Genomic DNA, 17239 nt, shown 5'->3' with positions numbered 1-17239 from the left:
TAAGGGGGCCATTTAGGATCTGGGGAAAAAATTGGGGATTGGTCCTGCTTTGAGCAGGGGGTGGGACTAGATGACCTCCTGAGGTCCCTTCCAACCTTGATATTCTATGATTCTACCTTACACATATACACACACACATATACATACACACACGAGCAGTAAGTCACTGCAATAATTAATTAAATAGAGTGGATTTGTATTTATGTCTAGAAACCAGGGGGTGGGGGAAGAAAAGCTCATTTATGCAATCCGCTAATGTATTCTAAAAATTTCAGATACTTCATCAAAACTATTAACTAGCAAATCCTCATCTGACTGGAAGAGTAAAATTGTTCAGCATACCAGACAAAGTGATGGCCACAACTGCGGACCACTCAGATTAAAGGTATTGAATACCAAATTGCCATAACCATTTGTTATTTATGTGTAATTATCTGGGTTGAAAGTAAACACCGGAGATTACACTGCACTGCACCGGTGTCCTTGCCAAGGTGTGTGGGGTGGGGTCTCTGGCAGAAGGTGTGGGGGCCAGATTCCCCCCACCAGCCCTTCCTGACAGCTGCTGCTGCTGCGGCGGCTAGGAGCACCAGGCCCTTGTAAGTCGCCGGAACCCAGGGCAGCCCCCTTTGCTCCCCCACTGTCGGCGGCCCTGCTGATAGCATCCAAAAGTGCTGCCAGACCCTATGGCAGGGCCACTGATGCAGGGGGAGGTAAAGGGGGCAGTGACATTAAAGCATAAAGCGCTGCCACAGCAGCACTGTAACATCAGCTGTGTACGGGCTGGACTGGTGGCCAGTTCTTACCGGTATGCTGGACCAGCCCACTTTCACCTCTGGTAATTATGATGTTTTTTTCCTAAATAGGAGCGTTATTAGTTTGCAGAAATGTATTTGCAGCAGAAAGACATCGGTAAGGTAGAAACAACACAAGAGGCTAATACGATGTTTAGAAGACAAACAGCAATTATTCTAATGAAGGAGTCAGGTAATAACTTTCTCCCATATACTATGGACTCATAAGGTGCATGTGAAAATAACAGGAAGAGTGGAATTATGTTACGTAGCAGACTTCTCTTAATACCCCTAAAGTGGGACATCTCACAGGTTTGGTTCTGTAATGGTGACTATATATCAAAAATATCTTTAAGCACCAAAAAATTAGAATGGGGTGAATGGTTGCTATTGATAGACCAGTTAAATGAAATATGTATTTTTATATACAGCTACAGTAAAAATTTGAGAAAATATGACTCACAAAAGCAAAAAATGTTCAAACCAGTGACTGGATTAAAATATTGACATTAAGTAATAAATAAAAATGTACATTTTGAGTGGTGGTCATAACAATCAACATTTCATAGCGCTATATTGATTTTTCAGAAAGCCGCATCCCTCCTAATTCGCCATTCGAGTATCACCTTGGACACATGTCTGTGCTCTGTACCCCCAACTCTCTCCTCCCTTTTCACATACTCGCCCACAAAATGAAACAGCACCCCTCAATCATCAAATAAATCAATTGCACATTAGCAAGGAAGAAGCAAATAGTGAGTGTTTTCAGCCGAAAGCCACACCCCTCCTAATTCGCAACCATCCCTGGACTGGTGACAGGTGCATGGGCAGCCAAGTCATTGCAAATAAGCAAGGAAGAAGCCAATGAAAAAATCAAAAGGGCCACTCTGGTATCACCTGGGGCTCATGTCTGTGCTCTGTACCCCCAAGCAAGGAATAAGGAAATCGTGAGTGTTTTCAACCCAAAACCCCACCCCTCCTAATTTGCAACCCCTGGACCAGGCAGTAGCAGGTCCTGAGCAGTAGCCAAGAACATGTCCAAAAAAAATTCCTACAGCAACTCTTTAAGAAAAACATCCAACCTTGATTTAACAACTGCCAGTGACGGAGACTCCGCCACAACCCTTGGTAAGTTGTTCCAATGATTAATTACTGTCACTGTAAAAAAAATTACTTTATAAGCTGCCTGAATTTAACTTCAATTTCCAGCCATTTTAGCATGGTATACCTTTGTTTGCTAGGCTTAAGAGCTCCTTATTAAATAGTTGTTCCCTATGTAGGTACTTTAGACTGGAATCAAATCACCCCTTATTGATCCGTTAAGATTGAGCTCCCTGAGTCTATCAGTAGCATGTTCTCGAATCCTTTAATCATTCTCATGGTTCTTCTCCTCCCTTCTCCAATTTATCAGCATCCTTCTTAAACTGTAGACACCACAACTGGACACACAATTCCAGTGCCATATCCTGCCTACTCCTACTTAAAAAGGTCCCTATTTATGCATCTCAGGATTACAGTAGTCCTTTTGGCCAGAGTAGCACACACGGAGCTCATATTCAGCTGATTATCCGCTGACCCGCAACTCTTCTTTAGTTACTACCATGAAAGTAAGAGGCCCTCAGGCTGTAGATGTTACTTTGTTGCCAAGGAAGTGTCTTGTCCTGAGCTGCTTTGGCCCCATGGCTTCCTCCATAAAGGGGTCATGACCTGCCCCCAGAGCCAGCACCCTCAACAAACCCTCAAGCTTCCACTCACCTAAGCTGACATGCTCAGGGACAGGGGACCTTATCAGACAAGCTTTGTGGGATCCAGAAGTTGATATTTTTAAAATAGGCTCTTATTGTTTGAGGGACACAAACAAAAGTCACTTTGGTGACAGATGCTTTTTTCATGCCTCAGACACAGCCTGCACTGGGTGCAAGTCATAGGTGATCATGTGCTGGGTTGCACAGGGCAGTTTACTGTAGTTAGACAGTGATGAAGGCTGCCTGTAAACATCTCCTGGACAGCAGATCCTTTGTTACTGCCATTGGCCTCTGCACAGCGCTTCAGGGCACCACAGAACTTACCTAGCTACACCCACGTTTTTATATTATGTAAGGGGAGGGGAAGAGGAAGAAAAGGGAAAAGTGCTATAGGTTAAAACACAGACACACCGAAGTTGGTGCAGTTTGCCCTTAAGAAGCAAGGCAGCTGCACACACCCACCAGAGAACACAGCCACTTCTCCAAGATTGCCTTTATCAACTGCCACTGACAATCCCACACTATTTACACCAATCCCACAGCCTTAGTGCTGCCCACTGCCACGAACAGAAGTGCAAGGGCTGCTTTAGCTTTCACAGCCCAATCCAAACAAACAAAAGTGAGAGAGGTCCATGGGCAACTGCAACCTTGGCACACCTGAAGGCTTCAGCCACTGGGCGCAGTTGGTGTAGGAGTCGCATTACCATAGTGGCCAAATAGCCCTCTCTGGCTCTAGGGCATAGTCTGCTGGCAGCTCTACAGCCCCCAGCATGCCTGCTCAGACTGTGCGTGCCCGTGACACAGGCGGCATTCCGGTCCCACATCACCAGGAAAGCAGGTGAAAGGTCAGTGGTAGGTGACACTCCAAGCAACAGGTGCATGATGGAGCTTCATATAGTTTGTAGTGATGTACTAATGAAAAGGTCCATTCCCAGCCCAGTGTGGCCTCCTCCCTCACCACACACACCCACCCGCCTTCAAAAATCATCAGTCTGTCCCCCCACATCAAGAGGGCTCTGACTTAGGGTTTTTCCACAAACATGCTGGTCTCTGAGCCTTTAGGCTTTTTCTCCACAACCAGGAAGGCTAGAAACTTTCTTTAAAACAAAAGCTGAGAGTCCCCTGACAGCACATGATGCAGGGAGTTTCAAGGGGGGGTTAGGGGGGAGAATGTCACACCCAATATTGCAAGGCTTCCGCGAAAGTCACAATTCAGCAGCACTGATAACCCCTAGAGGAAAGGGCTGCATGAGCAGACAGAGGCAGGCAGCAGCCAGGATCATTTTCCGTAGCTGGATCACTGAAAGATGCCTCCTTTTCCCCAGCACCAACTCATCAGTGCCAAGACGCTTGTAATAAGCTCCTCACCCCAGCAGCAATGCAGACAGAGTGACAGCCCCTGTGCCTGGGGAGCGTAGGGCAGATACTTGTGGCAACAGTTGGTCCCCAGCACAGCAGTCCTGGCACCAGAGCAGGGCTATTACAGATGCATCCTGTACAGTCTGGAACACAGACCCAGGCTCAGCTGCTGGCACTATTAGCAGGGCCACGTGCTAGCCACACAGAGTGGGGTGAAGGGGTTTGGCATGAGCCCATTGCACTGAGAGGGACAGACAGCAACGTGGAGCTACTGAGAGGGCTGAATGCAAGGGGCTTGTTAGAAGAGACAGGGCCCCCTTCCTCCCTTGACAGCAGTGGCCCATGCAGACAGACAGCAGAGGGACAGCACAAGCTGCAGGAGGCCAGTCGTCAGTGGAGTTTTCCAAGAGGGAGAGGGGACACTAATAATGTTGAGCTGCCGCCGTGCCAGCTTCCAGAGGGGAACAGCTGCTTGTGTTATGAAACATGCCCTTGACCCATCCTGTCCAACAGCCCACGAGACAACACACCCAGAGCAACATCAACAGCCCCTTCAGCCAGCTCCAGCAGCACAGGCCTCTGCCAGCCACAGAGGAGACAGATCATGGGAGCAGTCACTAGGGCCTAGGCCAGCTGTGCACCAGGCCCTTCAGCAGAGGGAACAGACATTACAGTGGAAGGGCCAGCGGAGCTGTTCAAAAGTGCTCCTGTCAGCTTAACTCTGCTCTCAACAGAGCAGCAATGGTCAGAGCATGCACATGGGAAAGGAGCCCCAGACTTGAGAACCTCTTACCGTGCAGCCTGAATCTAGCGCCCATGGTCCAGAGCGCGGGGTTTTCACAGAGCCGCTGCGGTCCTGGGACACAGGAGTTGAGCACAGGTGGCAACGCTCCAAGCCAAACAAAACATGTACAAGCCACTCAGCCTCCTGCCAGTCAATAGGAAGAGTGCCACACATTAAGCAAGGGGGGAGGAACTCACTTGAGATGATGCACCAATGGCACTGCTGGGAGAAGCCATCAGGCAGGGGGGCCTCTAGGAACCCAGCTGCCTGCTGCAGTGTGCATTGACCAGGGTTTGGGCAACAATCTGATTGAAGCACAATTCATTGAGAGCCGCAGTCTGAACTAGCATCACCAGGGCTGGCTCACAGCCACACTCATCTTCATGGGGATTCATCTCAGTGGCATTCAGCGGCCCAAGGACCTGCCCGAACCTGGATCTCCCTCAACAGATGAGCAGGTACTACTGACATCACCAGTACTGACAGCCCTGACCAGGGAGAGGGGCTGCAGGCAAGCTCCAAAGCTGGTTATGCTGACCCCAACACCGCAAAGTGAACACTCTCCAAAACCCAAAGAGGTGCCAGCTTCCTGAGTTGGGGGCTCTGCCAGAGGAAGATTTAAATGCTCCTCATGCTGCTGCCAGCCCGCAGCCCTGACCCTGCTGGAGACCCTTTCCTGCAGAGTTCCAGGCTGTAAGTGAATTCAGAGTGGACAGGCTTGTGATTTCACAGGAGGTGGAGGCAGGATGCTGCCAAGTCTGTCCCCAGCTGCTGCCAATTTGTCCACACCCCGTTTCACAGGGACTCCAGCTGGGCTCCAGAACGCCCAGCCCTGGGGGCCTTCCCAGTCTGCATAGGACACAAGCTCTATTTGGTGTTGGGAGTGGAGGGCAGCCCATAGCTCATTCTCCACACAGTGGGTCAGTGAGTGCCCAGTGCACAAGGCTTTCTTCACCGATAACAGGCAGCCAGGGCCTGGGGCTCAATGCTGCAAGGGAGATGGGGAGCCTAAGGAGATCTGGTCCCTGTGCCCAGTTACAGATTGTGTCTCTGGTACCCAGCGGGAGCCCGCATAATCTTCCCCCACTGTGCTTTTAGCTACATGGCCTTAAAGGAACAGAGGCTGCTTAAAACCATTAAAGGCATGTCTACATTGCCCCCCTCTCTCAGGAGCATGTAGCCCCCTTCACATGGCTATAAATAGTGTTGACCATGAGGTGTGGCTTGGGTGGGTAAAGATACTTGTACTGAGTTCATACCCCACACAGCTTTACTTGCCCAAGCTGTGCTTCCCTGTCTACACTGCTATTTTTAGCAGGGTAGTGCCCTGCAGCTGGTGCCCTTCCTCCACTACAGGAAAAGTTTCCAGCTGCAGAGAAAGGCTCTGCCTCTCCCATCACAAGCCTTTCACTGATGTGTAGATACACCCAGTGTAGACACAGCCCACTTTTCACTGTAGCATGTAACTATGTGCGCATCACACAACACTCCTTCAGATTGCGCCTTTCCATCTGCCTGTTTTTGTACCTGCAGCTGTTAGGAGTCCACTCCAGAGAATGGGTGGGGAAGGGGAGGTCTCCTGGTCCACTTTCCTTTGTTTGCCAGCCCTCTGGGGAAGTGCAGTTACACTGCCTGGCTCAGGTGCTCACCAGTAACAGCACAAACCAAACAGAGTGCAGAGGCTGTGTGCAGGGGAGGCAGGTTCTGCTGCCATCGCTTGTTCATGGGGATGCTAGAGACCCTGGCAATGTGAGAGGAATTTAGAACAACCAGCAGGCCCTGGACCTGGAGGATTCAGAGTTATTCCCTGGAGTTAGAGTTAGGCCTAGGGGAAAGGATCTGACTGGTCTTGGTCCACAGAGGCTAGCCAGCAGCCACTCTCAGCGCACACACTAGTGCCCGGCTGCAAACAATGCACAGGACAGGCTGGCGTCTTCACTGCAGCGATTCCTAAAAACACATGGTTTTAAAAGTATTAAAACGGCAAGGTGACTGGAAAAGGGCCCTGGGGCTATGCTGCTGCTGGCATGGAAAGAACCTGTCCTTTCCCACAGGGTTTTCCAGTAGGAACAGGGGAGAGCAGACTGTTTCTAAAAGTAACAAATGTAGACAAAAAAATAAAGGCCCCAAAGACTTTTTTAAACACCTTGAGGCAGCAGGAAGGGCCCCGTCGTTCCCTCCCCTCCCTGGCACTGCGTGTTGCGGGAGGGGGAGGCAGCTTGAAAACATTTTTAAAAACACCTTCAAAACTAAAGCCAACCTATCAAGAGTCCAGCAGACAGCAGACAGCACAGCGTAACTCAGTGATGCCCTCAGTGGGGCATCTCTGCAGCAGTCAGAGAAGAGAGCCGAGACTGGAAAAAGCAAGATGCAGAATGACAGAGTACCCAGGACACAGGCTCTGGGGATGGGACCAGTTCCCAACTGGGAGAGGGGGGTGTTAAGAGCAGAAACAAGGTCTGGAGAGCAGCATCTTTCCCAAACTCTCCTAGCCCCCTGCAACGCTGGGCTTTCCCTGCCTAAGGGAGGAAGGGCTCCATCAGGGGAACTCCTTCCGCTACATAAACTCAGCAGTCTCTGCTGGGCCCCAGGCTGGGAGGAAAAGGGGAGGATGCTGCTGAGGGTTAGCACTGCCGTGGCAGTGACAAAGGGGGTCCCTCAGCCCTTTTCCTCCCCGCTTTGCCCCCCCCCAGGATCACACAGCCCGGTAAAAGCCAGAAGGTAAATAAAGGTGCTACATAAAAGCTGTGGCCCAAGGTTCCAGCCCACGTGGCCAGCACGTACTGAGCCGAGCCAGTGTTACAGGCTAAGGGCTGACTCAGCAGATCCAGGGTTCATCTTGGTGGACAGAGCTCACCCACGTCTCTGCTTGGGGGCCACATAGCCCCACTCCTGCTACCGGTCCTTGGAGTCCAGCCAGGGAGGCAGCTGCCATTGGGTGCGGTCGCAGGGCTGGGATTGTCCCCATGACCAATGCCCTCCATGCAGTTCCATGTACAGGCTCAGTTCCCCAGCAGTACAGCAGGGTGACAGGTACACAGATCAGGCTCTCCCACAGCTGCATTGTCAATTCACCACCAGCGTGTTGTCCTGCAGTGGAGCCCTGCAGGGTGAGCAGAGGAAACAGAGTGGTATAGCCCCAGCTAGATGCTGGCCTCTGGCACACGCACCACTGGGCACTCTGAGGACAGGGGGAATCCAGCCCCAGAGCAGAGCCGGCTGTGAGGCTGCCATGCAGTTCAGTGGAGCTCAGGCTGCACGAGGACTGGCCTGCACCATAAAGAAACAGTTGCAACACCTGGGAGCATCATGTCCCTCCCACCAGCCTGTTGCCAGCTGCACAGCTCAAGCAGGAGCTGATCTGCACAGCGCGTTGCACTGAGGACTTCCCTACGCAGTGATGCCTGCTGCAGAGAAAGGGCCGGGCCAGGAGGTTCTTGAGCAGGTTGCTAGTTACTGACCTGGCTGCTGTTTAGCCTGATGTTTGAGGCCCTTTTATACCCAGACAGAACAATCTGTCCAAATGTCCCTTTCCACCCCAAGTCCTAGGGACCAGCTGGGGAAGGACTCAAGAGCTGCCTCCCATCTCTAGGCTGTAAGTATGCTCCTGCCAGTAGTTTGATATGGAGCTCATGAAAGCGAAGGACTAATACGTTTGTTAAGGTTACAGGCTTCCTGGTGCCCCACAGTCCTTATAGCCCCCGGCTATCCCAGCCCTGCCAGTTCCCCTCAGTCCCAACCAGCCCCTTGCTATCCCAATCTTATGCTCCCACTTCTGCCAGTGGGCTTCAGTCCCAACCTGCAGTCCCCTGCTATCAAAGGAGAGGTCAGTGAGGAGACAAAAGAACATAAGAACAGCCATACTGGGTCAGACCACTGATCCATCTAGCTCAGCATCCTGTCTTGGACAGTGGCCAGTACCAGAGCCCCAGGGGGAAGTGTACAGAATGGGACAGTTGGAGTGATCTACTCAGTCTTCCCCTCTTGGTTTCTACCAGTCAGAGGTTTAGGATTGCCCCAAGCATGGGTTCTAGCCCTGACCATCTTGGCTAATAGTCATTGATGGATCTATCTTCCACAAACTCATCTAGTTCTTTTTTGAATCCAGTTATAGTTTTGGTCATCACAGCATCCCATGGCAATGAGTTCCAAAGGTTAATTGTGTTATGTGAGAAAAAAGTATACTCACTCTTGTTCATGCTAAACCTGCTGCCTATTAATTTCATTGGATGACCCCTGGTTTTTGTATTGTGGGAAAGTGTAAATAATATTTCCCTATTCACTTTTTCCACACCATTCATGGTTTTATAAATCTTTATCATATCTCCCCGTGATCATCTCTTTTATAAACTGAATAACCCTAATCTTTCTAGACTCTCCTTGCACGCAAGCCATTCCATAGCCTTCATCATCTCTCTTGCCCTTCTCTGAACCTTTTCCAGTTTCAGTATACCCTTTTTCAGATCAGGCAACCAGAACTGGACACAGTATTCAAGGTGTGGGCACACCTTGGATTTATATAGTTGATTATGATATTTTTGGTCTTATTTTCTATTCCTTTCCTAATAATTCCTAACATTGTTAGCACTTTTGCCTGCTGCTGTGCATTGAGCAGAAGTTTTCAGACCTATCCATGGTTCTCTCTTTCTTGAGTGGTAACAACTAATTTAGAACCCATCATTATACAGATGTAGTTGGGATTATTTTTTCCAGCATATTACTTTAGATTTATTTATCTTGAATAATGTTGTATCATCTGCAAACTTTGCCACTTCACTGTTCAATGTCTTTCCCAGATCGTTAATGAATATGTTGACCACCACAGGTCCCAGTACAGATCCTTGGGGGACCCTGTTGTTTAACTCTCTCCATTTTGAAAACAGACCATTTATTCCCACACTTGGCTTCCTATCGTCTAACCAGTGACTGATCTATGAGGGTGCCTACCTGTTATCCCGTAGCAACTTAGTCCCTTAAGAGCCATTGGTGGGACCATGTCAAACTTTCTGAAAATCCAAGTACACTATCCACTGGCTTGCCTTTACTCACATGCTTGCTGACCCCTCATAATCACGCCTCACTATTTACAAACGCCATGTTGGTGCTCTCTCAACACATCATGTTTCTGTGTCTCAGATAATTCTGTTCTTTACCACGGTTTCTACCAACTTGCCCAGTGCTGAAGTTAAGCTCCAGAAGTGATCCTGGCCAGTAAACTTTTTTCAGAAATTGGCGTTACATTAGCTACCTTCCAATCATCTGGTACAGAGGCTTCTTTCAGTGATAGATTACATATCACCATTAGTAACATCGAATTGAATTTTACTTTTGAGTTCCTTCAAAAATCTTGGGGGAACACCAGCTGGTCCCGGTAACTTACTACTGTTTAATCTATAAGCATGTTCTTAAGCCCTTTCTATTGACCAGTGTACAATGTGCAGTTCGCTTCTCCGCTTAGTACATGGGGACCATCCCTCCCCCCCACCCCAACTCCTAACAGCCACACCCAGGTCTGCCCCTAGAGAGTTACTGGAATGGGTTAGAGCAGAGTGGTTCAGCCCATCCTGTCCCCAGAGCCTGCTGGCTCCTGCCCTGCATACATACCGCTCGCAGCAGCAGAAGACCGAGCAGGAGGAGCTGCTATCACAGCGGAACTTGCCAGACCTTGGGCTGTCTTTGCACTCGGCAATATACATGTGGAGCTGTGTGATGGGCACATCACCCTCACACTGGTGCTGCAGAAATGGACAGAGAGGAGTCAGGCTGCCTGCCCACTAAGCCTGGCCTGATAACCCTCTCCAGAGGCCTCCTACAGCCTCCTCTCAGCAGCAGGGGAGCTCTTGGGGACACGGGAGGGGGAGCCAATCCAGGGCACTAACTAATCTGAGGGCTGGTCAGGGCCTGTGTGGACATGCTGGAGTCTTGACCATGGCCTAGCTGAGCCTTGATGGTCTTAGCAGAGGCCAAGGATCTGATGGGCCAGAGACAATCCCCTCACCTCACAGGCAGCCATGCCAGGGCCTGGTGCAGCATAGGGAAAGCTTACCCTATGCTGCCTGCACTGCTCAAGTTCCAGGCCCAGGGCCATCCTGGGGATGGGAGGTGCAGGGCCTGGGACAAATCAGCCTCACCCCATTCACTCCAGGCCCTGCCCCCACTCCACCCCGTCCCCCAAACCCCACCCCACCTCTTCCCGCGAGCATGCCCAGTCCCCACTTCTCCCTCTCCCTCCCAGCAGAACAGCTGCTGGCAGCAGACAGGAGGCCCTGGGAGGGAGGGGGAGGAGTGATCAGTGGGGCTGCCAGCAGGTAAGAGGCACTGGGGAGCAGGGTTTGGAGCCTATGGAGCACAGGGCCCCCCCAAAGCATGGGGCCCGTGGCAGTCACCCCTATTCGCCATACCCTAGGGACAGCTCTGTCCAGGCCTAGAAGAAAAAGTTCCACAGAACTGAAGAGAAAGCTAAAGCCTCCCCAAAGGACTTCCCTACTCAATACACATGAGGGCAGACTCCAGGGCCCTCACTCCCCTTCCCCACAGCCCTTGGAGGGCTGGCAGCAACAGGGCAATGGCAGCACTGCCAGACATGCTAGGGCCGGAGGGACCATAGGTGGCGCCACTTTGGATTTGAATTGGTGGAGCCCCTGGGTCGTACTGGGAACGGGCTGGCTCAGGCACACAAGTGCTTATGGTCTCAAGCAAAGCTGTCTCCAAACCACGTCCCCAGGCGATGACTGCCAGCTGCAGCTAGGCCCGGGGGAGGGGACGTGTCCTAGCCCACACACCTGTCATTGGGTAACTAAGCCCACCGTTGGCACCACTCTAAGAGGGCAGCCCATGGAGTTCACAATACTCCCTGCTGGAAGGGCTTCATGTCCCAACATGCTGTGCTCCACCCCAAGACGGAGGTGGCTGAGGGAACCTGAGACAAGGTCCATTTCATGCAGGTTGGACATGGCTCTCGGGCTCGGACAAGCTTGCAGCCCAGGGAAGGCAGCACTCCCCAGACTGACCTTGATGGTCTCATAGGAGCCGGTGATGAGTGCAATGAAGAGGCTGAGCACCATGTAGATGAAGAGACTGATGAAGGTGTAGAGGTAGAGCTGGCTGAAGAGCCACACCAGGTAGCTGTTCTGTTGCATCTCAGCGAAGGTCACGAACATATCATCCCCATTGATGAGGGAGAAGAGGCATTCGGACACCATGGAGAGGGAGCGGAACTGCACATGGGACAGAGAGCCAAGCCCCCGAGTACAGTATGGCCAGGCAGACCCTGGAGCTAAGCCACATGGGGAGCTGGAGCAGCGCTGCGTGACCATCTAGGCTCAATGGCAGCAGAGCTACCAGCAACACAGATCTTCCCTCTTCAGGGCCTTTTGCTATAAGCTCTATCCGGCCATTAGCCCCCTTCCCCAAATGGGTGCAGAGAGGGGAAGGGACTAGCCAACATCCCCCAGCAGGGTAGCAACAGGAACAGGCCCCTGAGGGCTCCCATTTCCTGCTTGCCTCACTTCCTCCTGCCTCTCTCGCCACCCGCTGCTTAGCGCTGCCTGACCAGGAGCAGAGGCTCTGGCACAGCCAAGCCAGGCCGAGCCAAGCCATGGGCCAGAGGTTCTGTTGTAGCAGCCTCACCTGCTCCAGACCCTATGCTGCACTAAACAGTGCAATAGGACAGAGAGGGTGATTCCTCGCTGCTGCTACCCACTCTGCAAGGAGAGGCTGATGCCAGCTGCGTGTTGGGGGAAGGGCTGCTGTATCCCCATCATTTTGTTTCCACTGGGAGGTTCCTTATGGATCTTCCCCCACTGAGGGGACTGGGATGGGGATCAAGACTGGCTGTGTTCTCCCCTAATGCTGAGCAGTGCTTGGAGGGTTATTGCTATGTTACAGGGCAGAGCTACCACCAGCACAGCAGGAGACTTCAAGGCTCTGGGATCTCTGGCTTGGGCTGGGGATTTGGAATTCCACCCAAGCAAAGGCAGGACTCCAGTGCCCCATGCCACACAGACCTCCCCCCCCCCCCAACATGGTACAGTCCCCTTCTCAATGCCCCTAGACACACTGATCTGCCCCCTTATGCTACTAGCCACACAAACTGGTCCCCCCACCCCCAATGCCCCTAGCCAAACCTAGTTCCTCCCCGGACCCTCACAACATGGCACAGTCCCTCCATGCTCCTAGCTACACAGACTGACCCCCCAGATGGTATAGTGCCCCCAACACTCCCAGCTGCAGACCTGGTCTCCCCAACCAACCCCGACATGGTACAGTGCCCCATGATACCTTGACATGGTACGGGCCCAGTACGATCCACCCGCAGAAGCAGTAGCCCAGGTAGATGACAGCCACACAGCAGCAGAAGCGGATCATGTTGGGGAGGGCGACCCTCATGGTCACTATGAGAATCTGGGGGAGACAGATGCGATTGTGAAACATGAATAGTGCAGGAACTCTCCATCAGGGAGCCCAGAGTCAGCAGGAGACGCCAAAGGGGATACTATGATAGAGCTGGGTATCCCCAAGGGATAATGGGATCAGTCACCACACGGAGATCAGATGGGAACAATAATAATTGCGGGGGCAGCACAAAGGTCTGGGAGAGGAGGCAGCAGATGCAACAGAGGCCTGCTGCATTGCATGGCAGCCAGCAAGGCCCCAGCTACTCTACACTGAACGTGCAGAGGCATCAAGTCTTGCCAGAGCCCTGCAGAAACAGCACCTGGGACCGAGTCCTGTCCCCAGGCCAGCAGCGATCCTCCAGAGGAAAGGCAGCTGAGTGTGCATAGCTGGGGAGACCCATGTCTCCTGTGGCAGAGGCTGCTCCTAGGAATAGGAGGGACATGTCAACCTAGGGGAGGAGCAGGAAGAGGTGGCCCAGGAAGAGGAGCAAGTGCAATGGCATGATATCACAGGGCAATGGAGCTGAGTATCAGGGCGAACTATCAGGCTGCAAAATGATTCTTAAAGGGAGCGTTGGAAGCCCCATCCTTTCAGAGCACTGATGTGGAGTAGAAAGAGCATTAGCCAGCACAACAGGTTTACATTGAATTGTTCCACTTTTGTTTGCTGAGAAAGCAGGGCTGGAATAGCTGGGGGGTTGCAAGTCAGCTCTGAGGGGCACTGGCAGAGCTGGGGAGGGTGAACCCCATCTGTAATCACAGGGGCGTGGCTGCAAGTCAGGATTGAGGGGGATCGGCAGAGCTGTGAGAGAAGAGCCAGGGATAGGGAGATGCAGTGGCATGCTGCAGGTCAGGATTGAGGGGGCAAAGTCTGCCCAGGCCTTCGCTTCGAGCAGAATACAGCACCTCGAGCAGCGTTGCCACTTACTGGGACAGAGCTCTCTCACTACATGCTGTGTGCGTCTGCACGCAGGCATCACTCACATTGTATTTCTGGAAGAAGCTGAGGTAGCGGATGACCCCGACCCAGACCAGGAGTGTGGAGGTGCCCAGAAGGATGCTGCACACGTCGTAGCTGGCCAAGTTCTGCAGACAGACACAGACACGTCAGGCGGCCCCGCCCTTCACAGCAAACGTGCCTCCCATCATTAACAGGAGCTGAGGTGCTTAGTATCCTGGACTACCCAGCACTCACTACCATTCCGCCAAGGGCTGTGGTGGGTTCTCCATCACTGGCAATTTTTAATTCAAGATTGGATGTTTTTCTAAGAGCTCTGCTCTGGGGAAGTTCTCTGGCCTGTGCCAAACCACATGATCCCAGTGGTCCCTTCTGCCCTTGGAATCTATGAATCCATTACAGCCAGGGGAGCAGAACCCAGCTGACAGCTACCGGCAGGTGGACAGGAGAGCCCGAGGAGCAGCAATACAAGACACCGAGGGCAGCCCTCAGCCCGTTATGCATTTGGAACATGATTGATTGGAAAAGATCTGCATCAGGAAAGGCCTTGCAGCCTCTGGAGTGGGGAGGCAAGCGAGGGGAGGGCAGGTCAGCGAAAAGCAACAGGACCAATCAGAGGGGAGAGGAGGAGACTGATCACTCCCAAGCCTGGCTCCAGGACAACAGCACAGTCTGTCTGTCCTAACCTGGCCAGGGGTCCCCTTTGGGATGGGCCAAGGGCCAGAACAGGTTGGGCTCAGGACAGGGTTGGCTTGGTACCTGGCATGGTTTCCCAAGGGAAGGGAGGAAGCCACTCGGGCCCTTTTAAACTAGGCAAAGACCTGGCACGAGTACCTAGTGCCTTGGGTCCCCTACATTACGGTCTGTGGCGGGGAAGGGCTGTACACTGGAGGGGGATCATCACTCAGGGCCCTGCATGGACTTGCGCAGACCAGGATTTCACTAAACACTCAGACGTGCTCAGTAGCCATGATCGTTCCCTCACTCCAGAGCATGGGGACAGCAGCAATCCGACACCCATATGCAGCTATTGGGCCATGCAGTCTCAGAGTGGGTCCTTCCCTGTCCCTCTCTCCCTGCTGGGAACAGAACAGGCAAATGGTGCCTCAAGCTCTACAGGAGCCTACAGAGCCACAGGATTACTGCACTGATCTTACAAACAGCCCTGAACTAGGAGGGAACATGACCCCAAGGCAGGAGGTTTGGCAGTGCCCACATCTGCACCTAGGCTGGGATCTCCATGCCCAGCAAGCTGCCAGCTCTACAGCCAAAGTCACTTGTCAGTGAGGCTATTGGCTGCCTCTCTGTTTTGTGACTCACTCCCATTGAGTGCCCTGGCCTGGGGCCGCTAGGGAGCTGGTTCCTCTAGTTCCTCCGGAAAATCCCCTCAGGCTACAGCTATTAACTGCTCTGGCAGGGGGCAAATGGTGCATTCCCAGAGGACCAGCATCTTCCTCTTCTCCTCTGGCCTGACTGAGCAGGGTCCTTGCCCCTAACCCTATCAGGGAGGTGCAAGGAGGAATCCCAGTGCCCCAGCCACAAGAGAGCAGCCGCCACCCGCTGGGAGCGAAGGTGTGGCCTTCCAGTGGCTCTGCACACCCTGCCAGTGCCCCTGCCCTGGCAGCATTCCCAGGGTGCAGAGGAGATGTTTTACCAGAGAGATTCTCTGGGAGGGTTCCCCGGCACAGCCCCATTGGAGAGAGGGGGAAGAGCACACACAGGAATGGATGCCTGGCCATCCCCTCACCTTTGACTCAATTCCGATCTTCATGATGGTCCCAGACACTGTCAGGACATCACTCACCACCAGCAGGATGTACCAGCCATTCACAAACTCCATGCGGTCTGACAGGGAGACATCCTGGTTGTAGCGTCTCTGAAAGAAATGGCCCAGCTCCTGCAAGCAGGATGGAGAGCGGTGATGGACCCACAGCAGGGACAACGCTTCCCAAGCAGGGGGCTGATGTGGACTCCCAAGAGTCCCTTGGGGATGTTTGGTTTGGAACATGGCTGCTGGGCGGAGAAGGCCCCAGTGGGAGTAGCAGGCCCCATGTCCCAGAATCCTCACCCTTGCAGAGGGAGAAATAGACAAAGCAAAACTCTCTCTCTCTCTCCTGGAGCACTGGGCAGAGCTGGTTTTCACCTAGCTCAAAATAAAATTCATATTTGCCCTTTTCACCAGGTCACTTTCTCTCACTTCACTGGTCTGATGCTCTGCTCACCTCCAGGGCAACTCAGCTGGGAGCAGCAGGTTCCAGCCTCTGACAGCTCCATCTCAGACTGACTGAGCCATTCCATCCCCAGAGATGCCCACGGCCCTCAGCCTTATTCAGTAGATGTGTGCCTCAAGGGATTCATAGGAGATGCCCTGGGAACCCTCCCTCCTGCCAGAGAGACCCAGCCTCAAAGGGGATCGCTGCAGCAGGCACAGCCTTACACCCAAGTGGAGGCCCATCATTCCTGAGAGGCTGCAGGAGTGCAAGGGGCTGTGCTGTCAGAGCCTGATGTTTGCCCAGTGGCACTCGAAGGGTTCATGCTGGTCAGCCCAGCAGGCCAGGCCAGTACTCACATGCTGCAGCATCAAGCCCCGGATGATGGAGCGGGCACACAGGATGAAGGACAGCACACAAACAAGGATCACAGCCACGTCAAAGAACACGCGGAAGGTGTTGTCTCCTGGAAGAGGCAGTGGATCTCCTCAGCAAGGGAACACCAGGGTGGCCAAGCGGAGCCCAGAGTACAGTGTAGGACAGCCCCGGTGGAGGAGAAGCAGCGAAGGAGACAGGCTCCTCCACAAGAACGGAGTGCTCAGGGGTCTGAGAATGGAGACAGCAGCGCCTGGAGCCCACATGCCACACCGGCCTAGAACGCCCAGCAGAGAGCAGCCACCACCATCAGCCTGCTAGACAGCAGGGGTGACACCCAGTGCCCATCCTGAAACCAGGATTTTAGTTATGTGGGAGTGAGGAAGTAAGGAGTAGGCGTGTCTGCTCCGATCACAGGAGCGGTGCATGGTCTTCCATGGACACCTGCCCTGAGTCACATCACCCAGAGATCACTCCAACGCTGCTGAACAGATCCCTCCACCTGCCCAAATCATCCCCCGGCACAGATCTAGCTGAGGAAGGCTCAGCCCGGAGGCGAGGTCACATTTGCTGTGAAAGGGGGCGTCTAGAATGGACAGGCCTGAATGGTTCACAGCAACG

At 52.9% G+C, this 17239-nt stretch overlaps 1 protein-coding gene across 1 annotated transcript in view; it reads right to left on the bottom strand.

The window, feature by feature from the left end:
• Positions 1-1193: 1193 nt before the first annotated feature.
• LOC144277435 (mucolipin-1-like) overlaps positions 1194-17239 on the bottom strand; it is a 31390-nt gene continuing 15344 nt past the window's right edge. The window contains exons 8-14 of the mRNA XM_077838181.1: positions 16603-16709; positions 15781-15930; positions 14060-14161; positions 12960-13082; positions 11690-11896; positions 10284-10414; positions 1194-7782 (exon numbers count right to left, since the gene is read on the bottom strand). Of these exons, the coding sequence (XP_077694307.1) occupies positions 7746-7782; positions 10284-10414; positions 11690-11896; positions 12960-13082; positions 14060-14161; positions 15781-15930; positions 16603-16709 (857 nt within the window). The 3' untranslated portion in view covers positions 1194-7745. The remainder of the gene's footprint in view (positions 7783-10283; positions 10415-11689; positions 11897-12959; positions 13083-14059; positions 14162-15780; positions 15931-16602; positions 16710-17239) is intronic.

This window comes from Eretmochelys imbricata, chromosome 20 (assembly GCF_965152235.1).
Source record: "Eretmochelys imbricata isolate rEreImb1 chromosome 20, rEreImb1.hap1, whole genome shotgun sequence".
Lineage (NCBI taxonomy): Eukaryota > Metazoa > Chordata > Testudines > Cheloniidae > Eretmochelys > Eretmochelys imbricata.
The sequence above is the reverse complement of the archived record's forward strand: the minus strand, read 5'-3'. Positions and strand labels throughout refer to the sequence as shown.